At 38.8% G+C, this 27,849-nt stretch overlaps 1 protein-coding gene across 1 annotated transcript in view; it reads left to right on the plus strand.

Moving 5' to 3' along the window:
* The window catches only part of ADRA1B (adrenoceptor alpha 1B), an 18,624-nt gene extending 5,615 nt beyond the window's left edge, over nucleotides 1–13,009 (plus strand). Inside the window, exon 2 of the mRNA XM_009709728.1 lies at nucleotides 12,447–13,009. Within this exon, the coding sequence (XP_009708030.1) occupies nucleotides 12,447–13,009 (563 nt within the window). The remainder of the gene's footprint in view (nucleotides 1–12,446) is intronic.
* Nucleotides 13,010–27,849: the final 14,840 nt, after the last annotated feature.

Raw genomic sequence — 27,849 nt, forward strand, 5'->3', positions numbered from 1 at the left:
CTCTAACTGGCCTAGCTCTCTAGATTTGATGCCCTCAAGTTAATAGTTCTACAGGATTTGGACAAATTAATGATGTATGTGGCAATTTGACCCTCTGCCCACTTGCAGGTCAATCTTTGGTACAATGTTCAGTTGGACAGGTGATAGCAGGAACCTGCTCCTCCTATTTTCTAGCCAATTCCTGTAAAGCTAAACATCATAAGGGCATTTCTTGACCAGTACAGCATGTTCTGTCATACGTGGAGGACTAGATTATTTCAAGATGATTCATTTTACTACTAAAATAGCCTCCCTTAAGCCCTGGTTTAAGCCTTTTGGTTTGCAAAGGATGCCAATTACCAGTTACTTACAGACTTTCATTTTTTAGAACAAAGTTGTTTGTTATCAAAGCAGATGAAACTGCATAAATTCCGGGGTACTTCCTGTGTAGGCTTTTGATTTGCAGGTCAGAGGAACAAAGAGAAATCTTACAGTGCACAGTCTTAAAAAAACAAATATGCAAAGCAATACAGAAAAATTACCAAAAAATCATCTCATGTTGACTATTCAACCTCAGAGATGGTAGCAACTCCTATCTCAGCTGATCAGAAAGCTCCAAGGAAAAAAAATTCAGGACTGAGCCACTGGGCTGAAATAGGAAATCTCATAACTATTGAAATTAAAGATAGGAGAGAAGTGATAATTTTGGAGGAAACACTGCTTTCAGCATCCAACAAGGCAATGGACACAAGGTCCTTATGCCAAAGGTATTTGCAAACACATGTGCTATTGCTCAGGTTGGTAGTCATGATGAAAGCACCGCGTAAAGTTATACATGCGCATACGGTCCTGGAGCATCGAGGCCATGCCTCAGAATCTCAGCTGCATGTTCTTTAGCGTACCTATCTGTGAAATACAGACATGAACAAAAAGTGATAAGTTTTTTAGTATCTTCACTGAAGTGCTCCTCCATAGTCCACAGCAAGACTTTTGAGCTATTTTGATGGCCTTTCAAGTGATACCTTGAAACTGAAAAGCAATAACCATCAGTCTCTAAGTAATAAAAGAGAAAAAATATAATGGGAGTTCATACACTATCTCTGTAGCTGTGTTATTCAATTCCACGCCAGAGTCCTATTATTTACCAATGATGTCCACAATAGATTACCTCAGTTACAGTTCAGAAGAGAGAAGGGGAGAAAAAGACACCAAAACATGCCCAGTAATTGAAGATACTTTAGTATAATAAATGAAATGTCAGCAGACTTAGATTAGCTTTCCCTCCTTTAATCAGCAATGCCTTTGCAAAACAAGAATAAGCTTGGTCCATATTCTTTCTAGTTAGCAAGCTGCAAAAGTCTATAGCTTTTTTGGATAAAATAATAGTAACAATAATATCATGTTTCCATCCATATCTACTGTCAGTTTTAGAGTACCAAGTAAGATTCTTACTAAAATTGATCTTGATTTTACCATATTTATGTGAGGGCAACACAATTTAAACATAAATGAATTCTCTCCATGGTGTAAATCATCACAGCTATTCTGGATTGAGAGGTGGTAGTATATACAAGAATATATAGTGCATATATATATATACAAGAATATACAGGGTTTGTGTCAAAAACATAAGTGCTTGACAAAATTTTTCCTTATCTCATGTATTTTCCATATCTTGTACCTCCCTATTTTGTTACTCAAGACATACTCAGAATTTTTGCTAATACGACAACTATGGATGAGGCATGAGAAACCTCAATCCTGTTGCTTTTTTTTTTTTTGTTCTTTTTCAAACTACTGCTTTCGTCTTTCTTTTTCTTTCTGGTCTGGGCAAATAAAGCTCCTATTTGTCTTTTCCATTGCTCTTCTAAATACCAACTTGCAAATGGTCTGTTGCACCGTAAGTTTTTAAAAATAATTTTCAACTCTTGATGCTTTAAGCATCAACACCATCTTTTGTATGACACTGTAGGAAGGACAGTCATGGACTGCAGACCAGAGCAGGATCTCTGGGAATGACAGATTATCTAACTTCTGCCTATCAGAGACAGTCTCACCATGCCAGGAGTGCCAATGTTAGTAGCTCTGTCGTTAAAACGTAGGCACTGTCCCTTTAAAAATGCAAATATAGCTACTCTGCTTCGCAATTGCTTGTAATATAAGAAGGTGTAGGAACTCTGGATTTTAGTAAAAAGATCTGACCCCTATTTGTACTACAACTTCCACCAGCAAAGCTTCAAGGGAAGTGAAGTCCTGGTTTTATTTTGGCCATTCTAGATAAGTCTCTGGTTTTGGAGCCTTTAAAAGGCTCTCAAATTTGAGCCATTATGAATGAAGTTCATGCAGGTCTCATAGAAGTGATTTGTTCATCTGAAATATGAGGCACTCTTTATCAGAGAGAGATAATGTGGATGATAAGAAATTGTGAATTTTTATCAGGATAAGAAAATAGAAACAATAAACTTTCTCAGCCTAAGAGACAGCACGGAAAATGTTTTCCTTAGGCTCTTCTCTTACTCATGAACATATCTGGAGGGGGGTGTACCCTTTATGGTCAGATTCTGCATTTGTGTATTCCTGCTACTTCCATTAGCCTGCTTAAGAACTCGTCTAAACAGGATCAGGCCTTAGATTGGCAGGAGTTACTGAGTTTAGTTAATACCAATAACATATGGGTTTGCAGACATTTATTTCCCTGTTTGAATGGGATGGAGGAATGAGGACACTTTTACCCTGTCTGAACAGCTAGGGGAGATTTCTCTGTGTGACTTCTTTGACTCAACTGGAAAACAGGGAAAAGAAAGACTCAAGGGCTAAGGACTGATTGATAGATTCACCACCTCTCACAAGTGTTTGCTCACTGTAGGGCCAGGAAGCTCCAGCAAAGAGAATCCCACAACTGCTATAGGTACTCAGTTCCAGGACATAAATTCCTCACAACCAGGACACTTTTCTTAATAGCTGGCCTAGATCCTTGGTCATATACATAATGTACCTATTAATACAATGAAGAATAAGAACTGCAGTACTTGCAATAGCATCATATTTGTATTTCTATTTCTCCCACATCATCTTCTGCAATATCATTGTCTAGTCAGTTATTCTTTATTTGATATTTCCCCTTCTTCAACAGCAAAGTGCTCTCCCCCAAGACACACACACACGTTACCCACAAACACAGGAGCAGCATGCTGGTGACTGCGGGGTTACTGTGATTCCCATGGTGTCCCCCAGCCTGGCAGCCTGGGCACCGCTTGGATATGCAGCCCAAGGCATCCCACAGAGACACCAACATGCTTGAAAACCACAATCAAATGGTAGCGATCATTACTTGTTTGTAGTAGTTATAATTTAACCATCTTTCCTTTCATTTTATTTACCAAATTTTATTCTGTTGATTTTGGATGCTCTTGCTATTTGTCAAGATTTTTTTTCACTGTTATCCTAACCCTCTTCTCCAGAAGGCCTTCTGTCCTTCCTGGCTTGATCAACTCTTAATTTTATAACCATACTCTCTATTTCATCCTCTACTGTTTGTAAACTGTGGGTTTTTTTCCTATATTAAACAAGTCCAGGGGAATGTAAACAAACATTGAATGCTGGAAGGAAAAAAATCAGGAGCTTTAGAAACCCAATTAGCTTCAAAACCTTGGCATGCTGACTTGGCTAAGCATGTGGTAAAAAGGACCGCAGAAAGCTTAAATAAAAGACGAGCACATCCCTTCTGCATTCTCTGAACTCATACTCGCAACAACTCTGGTCAGAGGCAGCTTATTACTTTTACAGGGAGAATTTTACTATCTATACACATGTAGTATTTGAGCTTTCCCTGTTCATTAGGAGGTGGCCGTAATTCAGACATTAGCAGCTACCAGCAGTTACTGCTGTGGCAGGAATCACAGCATGAACTGCAGGGGCGAAGCAGAGGTTCCCAACCAGGCCATCAGCAGTCATCTACTGCCTAGCACTGGGAAAGTGTCTTGTGGATCACATTACATATTTGATCAAATCACTTTTCACAGGAAGGTTGAGTTCCATCATAAAACAAATTTCTTGCAAAACAATACTCAGTTTTGCAAAACTTGTCTTCTCGAGAACAGATCGAGAGACAGGGTTTGATATTGTTGAAGTTTCCTGGGTTTAATGTTTCAGAACTCATTTGTTATTCACTTTGTATTTTTCAATGCTTTTCATCACTACAGCGATTTTTAAAACATTGGAATTTTCTCTTGTGGAAAATGTTGAAAAGTTCAGATTTAACTCCAGTCAGAATGATTCCAATCTGCACCAAAATGGAATAATTCTCTCCTCTGAATGAAGGAGTACACGTTTGCCTTCCAAGGTTACCTTAACTATTTAAATTTGACCAGACTCTGTAACAAAACTTCCAAATACTAATTACCAATTCTCTAACTATTTCTATTTTATGGTACTCCAACAAGAAGGTGGTTTTCTCTCCAGAATACCCCCACTCAGTGTTTCAAGTTTTGAAACACTTCATTTTCTACTTGTTACGAATAGAGACAAGTAGTTTCAAATTTTATGGCTTTTCTTTAATCTCAAGACAATGACAAAAACCTATGCAGTGAAGCTCTCTAGTTTTCTATTATTGGAATATCAAATGACACACAGCAAAGCACTTAAACAACTCCAGACCATTCCATTTCACTAAAAACAAATGTTGTATTTGTTCCAGTAAACAGGACCTTACACTTACTCTAGGTTGGCTCTCATCTAAGCAAAACTGGATTTAGAAAAATTTTTAATGTGATTTTTTGTAACAGGCAGAAAACATTGCACCTGACAATCCAAAACTCCTCCATAGACTTTTTCTCCTTAAATCCAGGAAATTCACAGTACTCCTGCCCAACTATTATCTAATCTAAGTATCAAGTACTTGATTCTGAACAGAACTGATGATGGTATGAGTAATTTATACACCTAATTGACATCAAATACACAACCTATTAAAATTGGACATTTAATTAATAGAAAATTATCACAACATAAAGTGATTAGAAAAGAGACTAGCAGTTGGAGTTAAAAACTAAATAAGACATAAGGGGAATAAAAATAAATATTTAAAAATTGAGAGGAAGAAAGGAAATAACTAACTGGAAAGTGAACATGCCTGGATGGAAAAAGAAAAAGCAGAGATATTATAGAGAAGGTAGACGGTAAAGGAGAATGTCATTAATTTTAGATTAAAAAAATCATCAATAGTTTAACATTTTCCTCCCACTGAGTACACATAATAAATAAATGGCATTCTTGAAAATACATACACGCAGAAAACCCTCTCCCATGAAGACGACTCATACAAACATTAACATAGGATGTAAAACTATTCAAATGCCTCTATCAGATTCAAGCTGCAGCATGCTAGGCTGTATAATAGGAACAGAGCCAGTGGATGGAGCAAAGTGATTATGCCCTTTTACTCAATACTCATTAGACCACATCTGGAGTACTGCATCCATGCAGTGGAAGACAGCGATAAACTGGAGTGAGTCTAGTGGAGACAACCAAAACGATCATGGGGCTGGAGCACACTGTGTGAGGAGAGGGTGAAGGAAAGGGGCTTCTTCAGCCTGGAGAAGTGAAGGCTTCAGGGGACCTAATGCAGCATTGACCCTGCTTTGAGTGGGGGGCTGGAAAAGAGATCCCATAACATTCCTTCCCACTGAAATAATTCTGTAATAAGTTCTTGGTTTTCAGTCCCATCATGTATAAATATACATAGATATTCCTTGCATGAAGGATGAAGGGAGGAAATACAACCACATAATGGAACCCAGTGATATTTCACAAATTACTGTGGTCACAAACAACTGTTGGTCAATTACACATAGTCGTCTATTTCCTCTCTGTGGCTGGAAGTAACACACAGAGCACAATGGCACAGAGGTATCAAAGGCAATTTCAAAAGTTTTAGCTCATAAACTTTATCTTACATGTTATTTTTCAGATTTAAACTCCAGCTAATCACTATAGTATCTGATCACCTTGCATATGCACACAACTGGGGTAGCAAGTTTTCTCCCTTCTCCTGGTAGTAGTTTGGGCCTTTTGTTTGGTTGGTTGGTTGGTGGCATTGGCAGGTCTACTTTTGATGCCAAGTTCTTTCTTCCATAAAGTGGAAGTGGAAACTCAAACAATTCCTGCGATTTACACTTTTGTCGAGAAGCTCACCAACTATTATATTAAGGATCCTGAAATAGAAGGTCTTAACTTTCCCATCCTCCTTTCTCTACAAATACAGCAGTCAGTCATGTGAGGTAGCAAAGGAGCAGATATTTAGATGGAAGAAAAATAACAGAGCAGGAAAGACTTATGAGGTAGAGACTGTGTGTGTGTATGTGCATGCATGTGTGTGTTTCTCCTCTGCAGAGGGCTACATCAACACCTCCTTCAGTGAAGAGTTTTTCTTAATTATGAGTATTGGGATTAAGCCAGTCCAGAAGATTTTCCTGCTGCTCACTCTGCTATTTTAAGGACTCTTCCAAAGTCCACTGAAGTCCTTATGAGCCTTGACAAAGGCTTTCAAAGACTCCTGCTGACTCCACTGAACTCTGAATTTTAATGTCTCAGTGATGTTCTGGCCAGATATTCTGCAGAATATGTGAAGACAATTAATATGGCAAATTGTTTCCCACAATGTTCCCTAATTTCATTGAGAGTGCTTTACCTACTTTCTGTGTAATAAAGCATTCACTATAAAGAATCAGTCACACCCTAAATTAAATTAGCTTTTACTAAATAAAATACTTCTTAATTCCTTTCTATGATATTTGCTGTTGCTCAGTGTATTCCCAAACTGAATAGCTTTATCAAGTCTGGTGAGCATGGTCAAAAAACAATCATCAAAACTGATCAAGTTGATTGAGTTTCTGAAATACTTCCTGTTCTCCATTTGTGCTGGACACACACTTTGCAAAAACTTCATTGGTGTCAACATTGCACTTCAACAGTGCAGAGGTAAGATTGTGGTGCTATGTTTAATAAATCACAGGGTTTAGAGCAGAAAAATGAAAGAGAACAGAAAATACACATTCCCTTAGAGTGAAGCTGTTAAATATGAAGCATCAGGAGAGCCATCAGTTTGAGTAGGTAAGTGACTCTGGCTACCCCCATCACAAATAAATCACTGAGACGACAATCATATACAAAATTTTCCAGCCATTTTGAAAAACAATCTAAATCAGTACAGGGAAATATTTAATCTGTTTATCAGACTGCGATGGGAAAGTAGTTGGAGATTAGGGGAGGAAATATTAGTCTGATGTTTAGAGCGTGTGCCTAGTAGGCTTAGCTTTATCATTTTATCAAGGTACCAAAATAGCCCTTGTTGTTTGTGTAGCCAGTTTTTTGCTCCTGACAGGTTAATTACGAGGTAAAGCATGTGTGCAGCTAAATAAAAGGTGTTGTTATTTCCAAGAACAAGGTAGGGAAAAGGGTAATGTTAAAAATATACAAGCTAATCAAAATATTTTTTGTATCTTTATATGGTGAAAGGCAGTGGAGCTTTGCACAATAGTCACCAAATTAAACTATATTTAGAAGTACATGGCATATGCGGCGATACCCATCTAAATCACCTTTTGGATAATAAAGAACAGCATTTCTTCTGTCTTTGTAGCGAACTCAGGCTGGGATTCCACCCAGTGAGGAGGGACTGAACACAAAACCTCAGAAATTTTCCAAAGCCCTGAAGAGAATAAGTGCCTAAATAAGTATCTCTCTCAGACATTCCATTTTTCTAACAGTTAATCCTCAACCTAAATAATGGATATATTTACCAAGGGGATCTAAGACTACAGCGTCAGTGGGATTCCAGTACTGCACACGTAAAACTCTGCTGGGCTGTCAAAACGTAAGCCATAAAATTTTCCTGATGAACACAGTTATACTCTGCAGAATTAATCAGAGAAAGAAGGACTAGAAGGGATCTGAAGAGGTCATTCAGGGCATCCTCCAATGCAAAGGCTGGACCAACTATACATAAATCAGTAGATGTATGTCTACTCTGTTTTTAAGAGCCTCCAGGGTTGGATTTTTATGCCCTTCTTACGCAGTATGTTCCAGAATTTTCCTGTCTTGGAAGACAGAAAGTGTTTCCTAATCCATAATCTCAGTTTGTCTTGCTGCAATTCAAATCCCTGTGCTTCATATATGTGCCACTGTGGACATAGAAAACAATTTAATTTCCTTCTTCTTTGCGAGTAACTTTTATGTTTTTAAAGATGAATTGTCATGTCTCTCCTCAGTCCCTTTTCCTTCACCATGACAAAAGTTATATTACAAAACTACTACATTTCAGAGCATCTGCAGCTTTTAGTGGTGGAGAATCCCTTCACTATCCCTGGAGGTGTTCAAAAAACGTTTAGACGTGGCACTTCGAGACATGGTTTAGCGAGTTTAGTGGGCATGGTGGCACTGGGTAGGCAGTTGGCCTTGATGACCTTTGAGGTCTCTTCCAACCATAACAATTCTATGATTCTATGATTAGCCATGGATCCTTTCATAGGTGGAGTTTTGCTGCAATCATGTAGTCATTGCATATAGCCTCTGCACGGCCAGCAATGTATCTGATCATGTGCACCAACCAGTTTCTGTTAATCTCAGGAAATATACTTGAATTCTGCTTTTTCCTGGCAGGTGGCAAAGGTAGCAGGACCCACCAAACACACTACTTTAATGCGCTGTACTACCCACTGTGAGTTTTAGTGCTTAAGGGAGTCATGCCAGGTCTCATGGTTCTCTTCCTAGTAAAACAAAAACTTTCTTACTGGTGAAAATTATTTAGCACCTTCAGTTGATTGCTCGTACCTTCCCCCAGCTCAGATTTCCCGCTGGTAAAATGGCACTATGTCAGGATGACTGACAGATGAAAAGTGCTATTTGAGAACAAATGAGTCGTGCTCCGACATATGAACTTATGAACTTACTCTCACTGGGACTGCAGTGACCTCCCATCGCTAGGGCCTTCTTGGAATAATCATCTACAACCTGATTTTTGAAAAAAACTAGGAAGTAATAGTGCACTATACCACAGACAAAATTCATAGACTAAATCCAACTCCCTTCAGAGCAGTTGTGCATAGAGATGTGTATATATATATATATATATATATGGAAGGGTAGAGGAGTTAAGAAGAATTCTATCCAGTTTTAATACATTAGTCTGAAATAAGAGCAATTAACACACCAGTCTATAAATCAATGGCTTATTTATCAAATTAATATTCCTTGTTCAGAAAAGCATAGCTCCTCACCTTCTTGGGACAACCTAATCTACTAGTTTGTGTATAATTTAAGAGTCAAGCAACACTTGCATTGTGCTGTTTGCAGAACCACAAAAAGGTGGTGAATAAAGTAGTGTTCAATGATCAGTGTTCAAGTGTTCACATTAACTCCTTGACTCTTATCCCTGAATTTCTTAGTTTCAAAGTTTTTCTACTATTGTAGCTAAATGCTGATCTTTATTTTTAAATCACACCAGTACATAGCTTTCCAACTGATCTATTTCCATCAATGACTTAGCTAGGGTCATGATTTTAAATAACTGATCGAGGCTCAAAGATTTTTCTAGAATCAGGCCTGAACACAAGGTGCCTCCCACAGTCAGGGTTGCTATGAGGAAATTCTCTGCTCTTTTGTGTTGCTGCCCTTTAATATAAAAGAGTTTTGGAAATGCTTGCTGCAGCTGCTGAAAATGGCCTGCTGTCATTTTTTTCAAATGGCATTTGAAAAATAGATTATCACGAAAGATAAGCATAAGCTCCTTACCTTTTGTCCTTAAGGAACACATAATTCTTGAAGCAGTCTACAAAGATTAGCCATTTTTCAGCCCTCAGCTTTTTACCTTTTTCCCTACTTGGTCTCTTAGTCTTTACTGTATATAGTTATATTCGGTTCATATGCAATATAGATTATACAAGCATAACTCATTTATCTGCATTGGTTCCCAGTTTTCTTCTCTATGCCTAGCTCATTTTATTTGTCTCTATGGAATTTCACAAAACCTGTTGTAAATCTAACATTTTTTTTATTTTATTGAAAACTAGACCATAGCATTTCCTCTGTCCATACTTAACCTGCCTAAAAATATTTAAATCTGGTAGAGGAATGTCCTGTAGATTTTCAACTGTTACAGTATGAAAGAAAGGCAAACCAACTGATCTGGAAAACTTCACCAATGCTCATTCAACATTCACACATAAGAAAAAATGGGAATTCTTTGGCCACTTCACAAGGTTTACTGGGCTTTAAGAGCTAAAAAATCATTTCTATTTTAAAGGAGTTCCAGGAAACAATTTAAGAAATTTATCAGTATGAGCTCCAAAAAGTTTGGTTTTGTACATAATAATGCTTTGTAGCTGTTTTGTAAAGTCACAAAGCTTCTCTTTTCCCTAAACTGAAGGGAAAATATTAGCAATTATTACTTACAAAACGAATCCTGCACAGGTTTGCAACTGTGCATGTGGGAGATTTTGGAGCATATTCCTCATCTTGGTTGCAGTTGTAAACTTAGAACAACTTTTCCTAAAGCTTTATAAAAATTTGGCACCTATTTAATGGCTTATTCCATAGAATCACATGAATTGTCACTGAATCTTTCATCAAAGAGGATGTAACACTCACAAAACACAGTTCTAAGTGCTTGCATTGATTTGACTTTTCTGTTGGAAATTTATCAAATAGAATTAATAGTTTCTCTGATGTTAGACATGTTGTACTCTGTACTTTCTGCAGTATCAATCAGGATAGATGTGGGATCTCCATCAGATGGACAGAAGAGGCATTGGTCAAACCCTGCAAATCCTTAGCAGCAACAAAGCAATAAGGGACATGGGTTCAACTTACAAGAGTCTTGCACATGGAGTAAAAGTCAGTAAAGTGTAGGAGTCATGAAAGAAAGACTGAATCTTGTAATTTAAAACCTCCATTTTAACCTTAAGGGCTAGCATGTTGCTTAGCTCCAAGGCAATAAGTAGAGCTAGTGCTACCTGGCACCATGCCAAAACACTGACAGGGAAAAAATCTATTATTCTGGATTCACAGGATCTTTCCTGACTCCTGTTGCCCAAGTGAGGAGGAGGAAAAGTCTCTCCAGATAGCTGATGCCATCTCAGCATCTTATCTTCTCTTCTGAGCCAGCTGAGGGACTAGTTGACAGACTAAAGAGGACAGTGGATGTGTGAGGAACGAGACATACCTACCTCCCTTTAGCTTTCTTGTGAGCTAAGGAGACTCAGACCCCTGTAGTCAGCACCAGGCCACCACTGCCATCTAGATAAACAGTGATATCTCCTGTGGTACATAAGAGCTATTTACCCAAGAAGCTAGGAGGTGCTTTTGCGTAGTTTTGAGACCCAAGCCACGGCCTCTACATTGCTATGAGATGGCAAATATGCCTAGAATCATACCCCTCCCCACTAAGGCATCTGGACAGTCACAACTGATTCAGCTGCTTTCACAGCCGAGGGAATCTGAAACCACTCCAATGTAAAAGGCCATTCTTCTCAGAGATGTGACATTCAGGCTTGAGTGTCACTTTCTATTTGAAAAACTCTTCAAATCTAACTCCAGTTCTTGACGTAAGAATTCTTTCCTGAATCCTCGCTCTTTGATTACTTGAGCCAGACACAAAGGTGTTTTCCCAGCTGGATAACTGTTGAATGCCTGTTTTGCTTTAAAATTGTCATATATTCTTTTATAAAGCCCCATTTGCTAAATTTAGCTGATCAAGCGCATGTTTTTAATACTAAAAGTACATGAAATGGATTTCCCAGTGTGAGTTTTTCATTCGGGCAGCCTCTTTAGGGAAATTATTTAGTTGTGAACAGAAGAGGAAGTATTCATAAAATAACCTCCTTCTTTGGGTTACACCATTTTATGAATGCCTGAGATATGGGAAGTACCACAATTAACTTGTGGTTTGTACTATCATAATAATCTACATAAATAGGGTGATGTTTAGGAACTGCCAGAGAATGTATTAGAAGTTGTAAGGTATGTCTGAACACACTCCTTGTGAGAAGCCTAAGAACAGTTAGGTCTTTTTCTTCAAAAATGACATTTGACAGCTCTTTGAAGAAGGCACCACCTTCTTGCATGTGTGCATTGTGCAACAGCTTGGACAATGGAGGTCTGATCTTTCATTGGGATCAATAGATGTTAGTGCAACAGATGTGCACATATAAACACAAGGACTGCTTTTTATCTTTTAATTTTACATGAATTATGTGCCTCTTCAGCTTTCAGATGGTGGAAAGCATTTCCTTATTAGCTTTAAAAATAACTAAAATAACATTTTGTTACCAAAAGACCAAAAACGAAAGCAACATGAATTAAAGATTTTCAATAAACAGATTCTAACAGTGATCTGGTGGGACATTTACCCTTCCTAAAGGCAGACAAACCAATTATCTCAGATATTGTCTCTGCTTGTTTCCTCTGGACAGGATCTCTGTTTTCGGCTCTGAAGCCCCCTGAAACGATCTTCAAAGTGATTTTTTGGCTTGGCTACTTTAACAGCTGCTTGAATCCAATCATCTACCCTTGCTCAAGCAAAGAGTTCAAGAGGGCTTTTATACAGATCCTAAAATGCCAGTGCCACCGTCGAAAGCAGTTGGGGTGGTGGGCCTACAGCTACAGAAACTGGAATCGGTGCTCCTTTGAACACCCTAGGAAAGACTCTCTGGAAGACAGCGGGAGTTTCCTAAGTGGCAGTCAGAGGACATTATCTTCAGCATCTCCCAGCCCCGGCTACCTGAGCAAAATCACTCACCCACATACGGAGATGTGCACATTCCACGAATGGAAAAACTCCAGCTCTTTCCTGAGCCCCTTACAGGAAGGCAGCAGACAAAAGGACCCATGCCAGTTCTTTACCTTCAATCTCTTAACAGAGCGCAATGGACACGTTCCTGCTGGCAGCCAAGTTTCCAGCAATAGGGACCATGAGGCCATCTGTGACACACTGAATGGCAAAACCGACTGTAGAGCAAATATGACGCTGGAATGAACAGATTCTAAACAGTCCATTCTCTTTGTACACTGACCTGTTTGACATTTAGCCCAGGTGAAGAAATGGACCTTTGCACACTTTCTCAGTATAGCACTAGAGAGAAGCCAGTGAGGAACAGGCAGATTTATGTCACAAGAGCAGCAAAGTGCAGGGGCTAACTATATTCCCAGTCAATTGCCAGAGAGGCTGCCGAAGCAAGAACAGAATGCAGGGAAGGTGCCGCATAAACCCAGGGAAGTGCACATCCAATTATTTAGCTGTCGTGGAAGTGCTGTGGAACAGCCAAACACGTGTATATAGAAAGAATATATAAATACGGGGGTGGGCAGGGGAAATGTGTATGAATGTGTGCGTGTACACGTCTGCTAGCTGCATGTATGGGTGCCTGAGAGTGGAAGTGAGCAATGCAATGTTGTTTGTACCTCTCCAGGGTACAAGCTGCGGCTGATTTTGACTGTAATTTCTTATTGTTGTCGTACTTCACTGTACATTAGCACTTTAGAAATGGAAAACAATGTCAAAGATTAAAGTAATTTCAGAACAACTTAAACACTTGCATCTATTACTATAGGACTGGAATTTAGCCAAGTTCTCTCATCATAATTTTCACTTCAAATAAAACACTTACAGCAGTTAGGTTTGCCATTGTAACTCCTAGGATGCCCTTGAATCTCTCTGCAGTTGCTTCCCTTGCTTGATTCCCTTTATCACCAACATATGTAACTCCTTTACCCATGTTCTTTTTTGAAAGTTTGAAAATACCAACTACGATGAGAGCTCATAATCTACATTTCGGCACATTAGTAAGTGTCTTGTAAACATACAGGCTACCAGAGGATCCGATTTCTAAAAGCAACATTCATAAATCACTCCAAATACCTCATAAACAGTGTCACAGACACAGCACAAAGGGCACCAACTGCTGGAAGCCCAAAACCTAGCCTTAGGACAAATACTCCGAGCCCCTGGTTGTTTCAGCACACTTTGAAAATAGTATTGTACATTCAGAGGCTTTTACTTTGCCACTCAGACAAGAAAAGAAGAGTCAAAACCATGGAGTAGTGTAAGTTTCACTGTCATTAAGATTTTTCAGCTCAGTAATATAGTACTGTAACAGAATTTCTGAGAATATCTTCTAGGACATTTTAGGTTATGTTTGGAAGTTATTTTCATCTCTTGCAATTAAGTGTGAATCATGAAACTAATGGCTGATTTTTTTACATGAAGTGATACAAACCGTGAAAATTAGTATTTACTCCTTCCTCCAAACCAGACTTTCCGTATTAAGAATTTTAGTGATTTTTTTTAAAGCTTGAAACAGAGAGTGAACCATAAACAGATGTATGAAAAACACTTAGGGACAATTTAACAATGCTAGGTCCCAAGGGAGAGCTATTTCCTTTAGTTTCCTTAAATGTGTATTCTCTCATTAAGTTGACTGGGATGGATGTGGCTTGTGGTTAGATGAAATATCCCGCAGCTCAGTGAGCAACGATAGGGAAGTCATGTTCCAAGGTCTTCCCATGGTCCAATGTAATACTAAGAAACACATAAGTATATTTTAAGTCTTATCCTGATTGAAGTTAAGGCCAATCTCCTATTTCAATAATTCCATGTTGATTGTAGGGAAGGCCATAATTTCCTCTAAAAAGGACAACTTATAAAACTTAAAAGTATTATAAAACAGATGAACAAATTCTTGTTGCTCATATATTGAGGTTCCCATAAAGAATATTCTATCTAGCTGTGATGTACTAGTATGAAGCTATTCTCTTTGGGCCTCTAAATGGTAGAGAACTGTATTTGTAAACTATTGTTACAATTTTTGGAGGAAACCTACAGTAGTCTGTCAAACACTTTTGGGTTTTGTAAAGCTTCTTCAAAATTACTGTTAATTGGAAATGAATTTGTTTAATCTAACCACCTGACAGCACACTTCAGCTAAATTTTGAGTCACACATGACTTGTATAGTGTAAAGTAAATCCAAGTAATTTTATCCATATTTGAGAATTTCTAAGTCATACTACAAGTTTTCAGAATAAATAGCATTCCATTACTCTAAAGCCTTTAACTATGTAGCTCTCAGAGACTGATAATTCTTTGAGTTTCTAGTCCTAACAAAGGCTGTGTGATCTCTGATTATCATTTGAGCTCCTTAAACAATGACATAATTCTCTAATTACCTATGAAATCAGATAGGCTTTTAACCCATACTGAAGTGACCTATAAATACTTATCATCTTTGTACATTTTTACATGCAATGTTACAAAAACTGCAAGGAAAGTTCCCTTACTGCCTTTTTAAATCTATAAAAAGAGAATTTCAGCCATTTTAGTACTGAAAAAACAGCTTTCTCTAAACACTGTAATTGATCAGGAGGAGAAGATATGCACTAACATCATGCTAGTCCATGCCATTTAGAATATCCTGTGCCTCTAACCATATGAATCATATACCAAAATCCTCAGAGAGCCAAAAACCCCAAGACACATGTCCTATAAGCCTTAAAGAGTGGAGAAGATAAGGCATTTTACAGGCAGACAGCAATGTTTTTCCCCAAGAGTTACACTGCTCTTCCGTAAGTTTGAGCTGGGAAGGCCGCTGGACTCTGCAGGGACAGCAACATGGGCTCATCCACCCCAGCTGGCTTGCTTTCTCTCACAGCCAACCACAGCACTGTCGCTCTTCTCGTGTCCTACCTAGCATGGGAGGCACATTGGAACTGCATGAAAAACATGTGCCTCAAGAGCCACAGGGATTCTACCGTGCAGTGCTTCCCCTCCTCAAGCCCAAGTCTTGCAAATATGTTAAGGACATCCTCCCTGGGGACATGACTAGGTCAAGCTGCCTTGCCAAGAAAACAGGAAACTAAGACAGGCTCTGCTTCAGGATTTCTGATACTAGGGAAAACAAGAAGGGGGAAAAAAGTTTTTTCACCATGTTGAATTTAGAAAACATGAAGTTGGAAATAATCACAGGTGATCAAAACAAATGTACTTTGTTATTTCTAAGACAGACATTTACATTGGGCCCATTTTTCTTAGCATATTCATTAGGTCACATCCTAAGGGATCACCTCATACAATCCCTAGCATCAGACAGATAAACGAATGACAAACTGTAGGCTCCAGCACAGCAACCAGTGATAATAGAAAGAAGTGACAGCAAGTTCAGGCAATGCCTGATATATACTTCAGATATAATTTTAACAAACTATGTCTTATTCTTAATCACCACCCAATTAAATTTTAAGACTGGAGAGCGTACAACTTGTAGCTGTAACAAATACAAGATGGAAGGATTGATTCCTAATATTTCTCCAAAATACATTTCTCTTCTCCAAGCTTTTTCTGCATCACATACATATCTTGCCATGTCAGGCTCTCCATAGCCCTGCACGATATTACATGAGTTCCCAAAAACAACGAGATGACTGCTCTTCTTCTAAGCTCTTTACTTTTTGTCTCATGAATTCCCATTTTTGTAGGGTCCCATACAGCCTGTGCTTATACTCAGCAACACTGTACCACTGCAGTCCCATCCATGCAAATATGCTAAACTATGTAAGACTTCAAAAGAGTCATGCGACACCTGCTCATATGCTGCCAACACCACCTACTTCACCTCCAGCCACAGCTTCAGTAAAGGTACAGGCAATAAAACTGATTGTGAAAATGGAAGAAAAAATACACAGATGTGAAGGAGGGTCCACAAAGATTACAGAGCAGAAATTCTGATATGCCACCTTAAAATATGAAACCCTTGCAAGGCCACCTGACTTCTGCAGAACAAATCTATTCTAAATATCTTTATTTTTACCTCTGGAATCTTCTACAACCTCCATTAGGCGAAGCCAGCCCAAATGAGGCCATACAAATCACCTTCTTCCCTTTGTTAGTCCTTCATTTGTTGCAATGTTTTCCTTTAAAGGAAAAACTATTTGGGTCAGGGCATCATCATCAAACCTTGTGGGACAAGCCCATATTAGCCCATTTTTTTAGTACTGCCAAATTAATTTGACAAGCAGAACATCCACAATCTAGCGAAATGGCAATTGGAACCCGATGGTGGTCTATCAGATGCAACTATACTCCATCATGCATATTTTTAATGCATATTAACACACCTTCTGATGAACCCATTTTGTAGGCAAATAGATTTGCCTCCAAAGAGGAGTTGCTGCCATTTAGCACAGAAGGGTGTTCATAAAACACTGTGAATTTCACCAGGTTAAGCTACTGTGTGGAGGTTAATCACTAACCAGGGGCTTGTACAAAGCCATTCAGTTGAGAGGCACAGCTGTAATGGCTCACAGAGTATTGTTATAGCCCAGCTGCACATAAATTAAACCCATTAGGCTTCAATGCACTCAGCTATCACAAAAGTGCTTATTTTTGAAAAGAGTTATGGTAAAATCAATCCAACTGAATGAGACTGAAACTCCAAAGCATTCTACATTCTTTACTCTTTCGAAATGCAGTTTTCTATTATCTTTACAAATGTGACAGGGAGAGAAGAGGGGACATTAATATTACAAAGTGCAGTTCTAGTTTGGAAAATGTAAAAATAGCAACTTTCTATTCAACAGATGTCCTCTCTGATCTCAATTTCTGTACTTGACTTTTACCTGATACAAATGAGCATAAAATTGCACAACACAGGAGATGATAATCTGAAGCAGCTATGGTATGAAAGTATTGGTATACTAACAACTGCTTATTCCTGTGGGTGGCCACTAACTAACCAGCTCATTCCTACGAGAGTAAACTGAGTTCTGTTTTGATGCACTCAACAGATATTCTTACCATTTTTCCAAACCATGCTGGCAGCGCTATGGCTCACACACTTCGTAGGGCAGAACATTGTATCGCAGGGACGATGCATCAAAGAAACACCACTTTCACCCTGAAGTGGTCAAGAAGAAATACTTCAGAATATGAAGACACACCATGCTAGTTTAAATCACTTTAATGGAATTAAAAAATGTTTCCACCCACATTGATTTTTGGGGGACTGGAAGGGGTACTAGTTACCTTCCTCGTGGAGCATGTTATTTGTGCAAAAGGTAAGTCATGATTCCCAAGACCTGTAAAAACACCTAAAGCAGTAACATAGTGGTCAGGGCACTAACCTAGGAAAATTCCAGCCTCTGCCTTAACGACTGCTTCTATATTTCACCTCCAGGCTGTATAATAAGCTGCCCAGACAGTGCAAGGAGCAGAGAACAGTACTCCTCCCTTTCAGAGGGCTGTGCACAGCACTGTGGCATGATATTCCCTCCTTCTTGTACAATGCATCTTGAGGTCCCAGTTACACAGCGGCATGGCTTCTACAGGAAACGCCCAGCAAAACTTTTTCTCTAGAGTTTAACGCAGTCCCTAAAGTGAAGAGAAAATTGAACCCATGAGTCCCTCGTACAGAATGACTGCTATGCCAATTCCCATTCTGTAACTGTTGGGAGTCCTCTGTTTTTTTAAAAAAGAGGGAGCTTTACTCATCCCTCCAAAGAACAGTTGAAAGAGTCTAACTTCAGCAGATTTATCTAGACTGCGGATCCCATGAGTTTGGAGATACCTTCCTGCAGCATACAGCAAGGTCTTTGGACAGGTCCTTGGTTTCAGGATGCCTTCTGTCCTCCCAGCAATGTCCTAGTACATGCCAGCAGGCAGCTTTCAGCTCAGGTTCTCACAGGTAGTCTGTATTAGAACCCATTGTCAAACACCTGTCTCCATGCGCTGCACACAATCCATAAACAACAGTATTTTGTTGTCTTTTGTTATCATCCGAGATAAGCCTTATTTATGCAGGCATATTTTTTCTTATCAATTTTTTTCCAGCATACTTGTCTTACAAGAGTTTAATACTTTCTAGCAGACCTACGTATAACATTCAGCAAATACATTAAGTATGAAAGAAAATCTCCAAAGGCTCACAGGAGAAAGGGGAACAACTATTTTACATATAAGTAGCTCACTGGAGCCATCTGCTCAGCTGACATTACAAGCAGACAGAAATGATATATCTTCTTAAGCTCTCTCTATCCATTACTTGCTATTTTAGGTTTGTATACTTATACATGAAAACAACTCTAAACTCCCTCATTATTCTCTTGGGATGTGTAATTATTGGTTCATCTATGAAATGGAACAGAAATTTCTCTCTGAACACATAGTAATCAAAGCACCATTAACCACGCTTTCTGTGGTAAAGTGTACAGAATTTTTTTACTCCATCCTCCTGCCTGTGTAGAGATATTTGTGCCAGCCAGCTGAGAACAAGCATAACGTTTGACAAGCATCAACAAAGTTCATATACATTGGACAGTCTGCAACATTTTCTGGGAAACAGAAAATGAAATCTAGATACAAAAATAGATGTGGTTTAGCCTATTCCTAGAAAATTCTGGACTCAGGAACCGAGACCTTATTCCAATATATTATGCTAAGCTGCGTTCATCTTTAATTGTAGATGAATATATGTAAAAGTTTGCAAATAGTATATTGCTCATTAACTTGTATGAATCTTTACCCTGGTATTTTAAAGAAATGAGGCTCACACAATCATTCTGCCTGTCCATCCATCTGTCAGCTTCCTTTCTCATCCTCTTATTAGCCTTTGAACCTCGTCATTGATTTCTACCAAACTGAACGCTAAGTTAAATTAAGAAAGATAATCAATTCTGTATTATGAAAATTTGTGGCTGAATAGAGGGAAGAGACCCAAATTAGTGCCTCCTCTCAGGAGAACACCTTTATAAGTCTGTCCCTTGACCAATTTTAAAGCCTGCTGGCTACTAAGCCTGTACATGCTGACTACCTAGTCAGCACACACATAGCCCAGAGCCAGCTAAGCTCTGTGCTCCCACTTGACCGATAAGACAGGGCAATGTGGAACAGGGCATGTGGGAGGACAACATGGAAGACAAATGAAGGTGCTGAAAATACCAAGTGAAAGGGAGAAGTGTTAAGAGGAAAAGGTTGCAAATCCATAAATCAGCCTTTATTCATCCTAATGGTCACAGGACAACTTGTTATACCATGTTTATCTGATTGGTTTATAACTAAAATGAGGAGAAAAGCAAAGCCTCCCTGTAGAGAAAAGAAGGCTATTATGTCAATTTATGTCACTATGACATGGACAGATGCATCTGCATTCCTCTGTTCTCTTGCCTTGGTTGTAAAAGCATAAATTAGGTTCAGTTTATACTCGGTTGTGATCTATGGTTTGGCTTTTTCCCAGAATACCCATAATTTTAGGAATATCACATTCAAATTTGAGTACACAGTTCTAATAAGACTAATCTGAAACTATTTTTTCTGCTTTTTTAGTCACTCACAATGATACCCTTATTGCTGATTTTAATCAAGCACTGGCTTAATATTAAAGTTTCATTTTTTATTTATTCCTGTAACTAGTGAAGACCATAGAGATTACATGCCTCAGTCACTTCACTTTTCCAATAGCATCGTTGAGGGTGGAAGTCTGAAACCAGTGTAAGAAGCAGCATGCCCCAAATGAAAGTCACTGGTAGGGTACCCAATCCCACCATGTGAAATCAGTGACTTCACTGTGGCAAACCCTGCTTTATATACTCTAACGATGTGAATTGGCATAGTTTTGAGCTCAAATGAGACAAATTCATTTACATTGGCTGAACAATCAGTATCCTGCCTCTACAAAACATGTAAAAAGTGATAAAGGCAAAGGATAGTCTTAATTAACACATTGGACCCTTCTTTTGTACTCTGTGAACTTGAGTCAAACCAATGAAAACAATGGAAGGCTTGAGAAAATACTGGGATAGGGTCATTCAGATAAGTGGAGGGTGACAGGGAAAGGAAATCTGATGTTGTTACTGGAAATTTCTTATGTCAAAATACATTAGCTTGACCAATGAAGAACATGCTCCCTATTTAGTAATTCCCATAATCTTTGTAGGACTGCAGCCAAGACATGAGAAAAAGAGAATGGATGTTCAAAATTAATAAGAATCCTTCACAATTTCTTTAATAAGACAACCCAAAAAGCGGATATAGTAAAACTTTAATTTATAGCTGGGAGGAAAAAGCCTTTAATTGCCTATTTCAAAATTTCCTTTAAAATGTTCTTTGAGAAGCACAACAATTTGGTTCCACTGAGACTTGTGTGCAAATGTTTAATTCTAGGAAAGAACCTGAACTTTATACGACCTCTGGAAAATAGTAATTATTTTTTCTTTGCTTGATTTGTTGAGCTTTGGTTTCTCCACTGTGAAGATCAAAAAAGCTGCCCCAAAAAGTATATTTAGCATATGCTCTGGAGCCTAACGTAATTAAAAAACAGTTCATCTCTCTTCTTCTAGTTAACTTACAGTCCTGTACTATTGTAAAACCAGGGAGCTTCAGCCCTGATTTCAGTAAGAACTGGATAAATTTTACAAGGAAAGCAATGGGGACCTGGCTTTGAAAATCCAACATCGCCATCTATTGGATTTCTACTCCGGGTGAGATTCACAAATACTCTAATCCAGCTAAAAGTTCCCTGGATTTTACACACCACAAAATCAGCTTCTTCAATAGTATATCAGGAAGACTTTTTCTTAAGGCAGCAAGAGAACTTAGATATCCTATCTTCAATTTCAATTAAGTCTCTTCCAGAAGTGATGAGCTTCCAAAGCTCAGTTTGTTTTGTCAAAATGTTTCTTTTTTACAGTAAAATCCATAAGGTAAAATTGATTGGCAAGCTTACAGAAAAAGAAGTTAACTAAATTCTGCAGATGCCTTTAAAAATCCCCTCGTTAAACTTTAAGTACATAAAGTGGCAATTTGGTTTTGATAGAAATTCATTCATCTTGAAGTATTATTCCGTTTTATTTTTAAAAAGAAAGAATGCTGTTCAGGCAACTTGGGACTAGAAGCTATAAAAAAAGGAAAGCTGTGAAAAGCACCTCTTCCTTTGACTGAAAGCTTCCAGATATAACACGCATGCTTTTAGTAGAAACTCTTTAGTTCAGATTTCATTTCTAAAATAATTCACCTCTTGTGCAAAACACGAGCTTACTACAATAATAAATAAATAAATAGATAAGCTATTTTCCAGAATGCTGAGTTTTAGCAGCACAAATTGGACTCAGCTGCAGTGCACACCATCAGCCTACCTCTACCCCAGCTGCGAGTGCAGTAATTCGCATGCCTCCCTGCGGTGCTGGTATTGTACCAGTATTGCACCAATGTGGCTTGAAGCACCTTAACATCCACATTAACAAACTTGCTGTATGCTTGTTCATTTACATTATTCCTGTCTTAACCAGCACAAGCCTGATTTTTTCTCAAAGAATGCATACTTTTAAAATACATCAGGAGTTACCAGCAGCAGATACTTTATAAGCTTGATCACAAATTAGCCATTTTCACCCAACAGCAAAGGCCCCTGCTTTTGTGACTGGCTAAAAATAGAGTCCAGAGTAGGGATCCTAGTGCAACAGTTAACTGAGAGGAGCTGCAATCAGGTAGACAACAAAGCACACCCAAAACAGGCTACAGAGAAAAGATTTTTTTAATATGCAGAATTCATAACCCAAATTTGCTCTAGTCCTGCTGTACTTCTGCAAGCTTAGATGTTCTGTGAAAAACAAGAAGCATGCATATACATTGCTCTGTTTGTGGGCTTCACGTTGGCTCTACCTTGTGAATCTTCCATTGTAAATATTAGTATTTAAGAATGGCTAAAGACTAAAATTCAAATGCATATCCTTAAGTCTCTGGCTGTTTGAATCCAGGTATTTTGTGCCATCTTCTGGCAAAATTTAAACCTCCCTTCAGGCTCAGATTTTAATTACCTTAACACCTTTAATATTGTATGAAACCAGAATGGTATGTGAGACTAAACAAGTTTAGGATAATCTCAGATTTATATGGGAAAATCCATGTATTCCTGAGACATATAAACATGAAACGTTCATCAGGGGAGCTCAGAACTGGAATAACTCACAGTTCATGGAAACATTTAGAAAAACAATTCAACTTTCTGGAATGAAATATTATAAAATTGTTATCCACAAAGACAAATGAAAAAAAAAAAATGTGGGTAAATGAAAAATGTGGGTATCACAAGTCTGCAGGAAGGAGTGTAAGCTTTAACAAGCAAAGAGATGCTTTTATTTATCACAAGATCCAGAATGTTTCAAGGATGATTTTTTCAGAATGATCTGAAAAGATTTCAGAAAAATCTTTTTTCTTCTGCTCAGCTTTCTCGTTTTTTCATATAAATCATCTAAATCAAGCAAATGAGCAAACACATGAAATTCAGCAGTAAAGTGTCACCCAATGTGTCCCTGAGATCATTGTAATTATGCACATAGATCAGATGCCTAATTGTGTGCAGAGCCATCTTGAAAATGTGGCCATAAATACTGGCACTACAAACTCCCAGTGTGAGATTTAATTGCCAGGTATTGTTCTCAGGAGTTTGTTCAGCGTAAAATCAGCTGGCCTGTAATATTTAAACTATTTTACGTCTATCGTTACATTTTACGAACATTTTACACTTGGAAATATCAGAAATTCTCATTGTCTTTAGTGATGTTAGATGTTTTAGTAAACTCAAGGATATTGGGCTACGATTTTCCACAACTTTATTAAAAGAGCAGAGTCATTTCACCAACTGTCAATTAGGCATTACTGCAAAATAGGGAGTAACTATTATGAATTTTAAAATACGTGTTTTTAACAATCTGAATAAAATGCTCTACTCGTCCCAGTTGCCCTCTTGTCTTCTATAATAGTATTAATAGTTATAAAAGGTAAACAAAATCTAAGTTTATCTTGAAAGCAGTAAGAAAAAAGTATTTGTATACAATCTAGTAGAAAACTTTCATGTCAGAAAAAAAGGAATATAAATGTTCTTTCACATTAGTCCTCTCTATATTTCTTTCAGCACTACTGAGAAAGCTAGAGTCAACACAACATTATTCATTCCTGCAGCTTTTCTTTTGGCACACTACATTGTACTTGAGTCTGTTACTCATGTCAGATAACATCACCATCATCTCTGTGGGTTTGGGAAGAAAAAGGAAAAAAATTGGAAGGGTAAAGAAGTTCTTGCTGGAAGAAAGCATGGAGATACAGACTCTTTCTCTGACTTTACCTCTTGAACTTATGCCTGGGTCAATAAAAGTGTTACAGTATTAAAGTGTTCCACTTGAGGTACTTCGTGACCCTTGATTCTGATGCATGCTCACCCAGAGAGGTAAGCCCATTCAAGACAGGGAGTAAATCTCAACAATACAAGCTAAGGCTTCCATTGCTGAACTCTTATCCAAACATATCTACTTATTCAGGATTATATGTTCTTGATTTTTTCAACAGGTGTTCACTTAAACAAACATCAGTGCTGTGAAAAATCCCTTAGCACCAAGAAGATTAAACAAATGATACCAAGTTTTCACTTTTTGTATATATACAATCTTCAGCTATTCATACAGTTCCACTTACAGCAATGAATTAGAGGTTCTAAAAGACTGATTAAAGCAGTAACATGTTCTGTGTTTGAACAAGTAAGATTTAGTGATAAAAGCTGGCAACTGCCCTATAACCTCCAGGGTAAGTGTTTCTTACTAAAATACGTGTGTTTGAAAATACTGTAAGACAACTTGTTCTTGTATTTTCCAAACATAAAGTAACCTATAAACACAACATTCCTGTAAGGAAAGTTAAAGACAAAGTGAGACATACAGACAGTAAGTCAGCACTTGGGAACCTTAAAGACAGAAGTCATATGCATTGACTACGTTGATACCTAATGAGGGGTTCAAAAGTGTCTGCCTCTTCACTTGCCAGCTGGAGGATTGGTGCTTGATAGCAGGCAAAGAGCCTCCGGTTCTCCTGGCAGGTGTCTATTCCCTGAATACCAGTGAAGCCTTTGGGATTCTACTTCATAGTGGCACTGAGGAGCAGTTCCACAGGAGATTCAGAGACTTTCACTGAGCTGCAGCTTGCTCAGGCCTAACCTCAGGGGGAATCAGCAATCCTGAACATCAGCCATGAGGCTCAAAGGTCACTCTGCTAAAAAGGATGCCTGGGGACATCCCCATCTTTAATAGTAGGACCATGGGAAAGCTTGCCCTTCTTGCTAGATCTAGGGTAAAGATTCTTAAAGGAATAATCACCCCTAAATGAAAGCAGGGAACTGGGGAGTTGGGTCTTTTCCCCTATGTTGTGTTGGGAGAAACAAAATGCTGAATAGACTCCAGTTACAAAGTTCAGGGAGTCCCAAAGTGTTTCCAGATCCGAGGAGATGCAGGCAGAAAATTTATACGGTAAAATTTGCTAATTCTTCTCACACTTCTTCCTATGAAGTCAGTAAGATGGTACGTTTCATCAAAGTTGAGGAACTCAATTTAAAATGTGATGATAAGGAAAAATTGTCAGTTATTTTGGAATAGTAATCCCATGGGATAGGAGCCAAAGGCAGCAGACAGGTTTGGAATGGTGTGCAACAGGGCTGGCCAGGGACTTTTTACAAGGGCAAAGCTGGGGAGGGACTGTTTACAAGGGCATGGAGTGATAGGACAAGGAGCAATGGCTTTAAACTGGAAGAGGGAAGATTTAGATTAGATACTGGCAAGAAATTCTTCATGGTGAGGGTGGTGAGGCAGTGGCACAGGTTGCCCAGAGAAGCTGTGGATGCCTCATCCCTGGAAATATTCAAGGCCAAGCTGGATGGGGCTTTCAGCAACCTGGTATAGTAGAAGGTGTCCCTGCCCATGGCGGGGGGGTTGAAACTGGATGATCTTTAAGGTGCCTTGCAAGCAAACCATCCTATGATTCTATGACTAGCATTGGGAACCACAGCATTCCTGAAAAGCAAACGTTCCTAGTCCTGGCTCCCACTACGTTTGGAGCCGTGTGGAAGCTAGAAAACCCCTGCATCACATGGAGGCAAGGTAGTATCTTGTCACTGACCAGCAGCAGCTCAAAACTTCTAAGCAGGTCCAATTGCTGTAGAGCTTTTGCTGGCAAATAAACTCTGTTTTGGAAAAGTTAAAATAAAGGCTAGCATATTGCCCTGGATGGGTTGTTGAACTCTGATGTCCAGTATTATTCTTACCAGTTCAATCTCTTCTGGGGATGAAACACCACAAATTTTTCAAACCCCTGTGCTCTTTGCACAGCCAGAAGAGATTTAAATAGCATTTCAGCAAATTCAAAACTGCATGGATTGATTTTGTACCACAGCTGTAATTTCCTTCTCCCTTTTCAAATGACATGATATTTAACACTACAGTGTGAAGGTTCAGAAATATTTTCTGTAAGTCAGAATAAATTACACAGTGCTAGCAGAACAGCAGAAAGGCACATTTTTAGTGGGCTAAATCATTGCAGCTGTGATGTTGCAGAATGCTGAATCTACTTTTTTTATCCAGAAAGAGAGGGAGAAAAATCAGCCATAGAGCTCCTGTTTGCTTTCACTGTAACTAGCCGTGCTCTTCCAACTTACTGCAGAGTGTTCCAATCTCTAGTTAATACCCACATCCATCACTGGCACCAACAGACTCAGTCATCAGAAATGTTCATTTAGAAGCAGTGACCAAACAAATGAAAACCAAAGACGAACCTGGCATCCCAATCTTCAATTTCTACCCCAACTTTGAAACGCCAAATATCCCACAGGCCCTTCACGCTTCAATCAAAGCCTGGTGATGTCAGTTAAAAGTTCAGGACACATCTCAAAATATTTCTAAAGATGCACCTCCTTCTCAGCATCCTCATATGGGATAGGTATACTTCAGTCCACTAACGGAGTTCTGCCAGATTTAATGCTTTCTTGGTATTTTAACAATGGCAGCTGGTAACTCCAAAAGAGCTGATATGGCTCTAACAGTCAGCATATTCCCCCACAGTATGAGGGGAAAGAAGAAAGAGAATCACCATCACAATAAAAGTTTGATTACCTTCTGGTTTTAAGAACCCGTGTTCTCTGAGGATAATCCTTGATCATGTCGTACTGATCAGAACAGATTCTCCCTAACCCAAAACTGGAACAGCCTATATAGTGCAGGAGCTTTTTGGTTGTTTTTGGGTTTTGATACGGAGGGGTGGTGGGGGGGGTGGTGTTCTTAAATTAGAGCATTGAAGAACTTTAATTTAGAGGCACATTTTAAACTTTATCTTTCATCTTGCTTACTCAAAAGCTGTTTAGAGCAAGGAAAATCTCATAAGAATATGCCTTAACTGCCTCATGTCTTGGCATAGTGATTTTCAATAAAAAGGCACTGCTTCACATGCCTTCGACTTCAAAACTTGTGGAAATTCAGTTCTGTTTCAAAATTTGGGGATTAACATTTGCAGGGTACACAAGGAATGCATGCAAAACAAGATGAAAGGGAGTTTTATTCCAGTGCTTGATTAGATAGAACTCAGTTTTCATGCGTCACTGGAATAGAAAATCCAAAACTGATGTCTGTGCTGGAAAACAACCAATTCATGATGCCTTAGAAGTGATACAGCTATCACATGCACGCTAAATAGTCACTCACTAAACTGAACCTGAATCAACATCACCAATCTGTTGCTGTATACATGATCCCTCGTTTTGTCCGTCTACCAAGATTCTCCTATTATTTTTTTCAGCCGATCATGTTTTCACCCCAATTTATCTTTTCAAGCCAAGTGGTACTTGCCCAAGACCACACCTCTTCCACTGTCCACCTGCATCATCCCTAGCTGTACCCTGGGCTTCTTTATTTACCACAGACCCCCAACCCACAACCCCTTCCCAGTGAGCCTGGGCAGTTCCCTCACGGCGGGTGGGGGGAGCCGAGCGGGGCTCTACCATCCCAGGGACTTCCCATGGCTT

The sequence above is a fragment of the Cariama cristata genome, unplaced genomic scaffold (assembly GCF_000690535.1).
Source record: "Cariama cristata isolate BGI_N322 unplaced genomic scaffold, ASM69053v1 scaffold701, whole genome shotgun sequence".
In the NCBI taxonomy this organism is placed as follows: domain Eukaryota; kingdom Metazoa; phylum Chordata; class Aves; order Cariamiformes; family Cariamidae; genus Cariama; species Cariama cristata.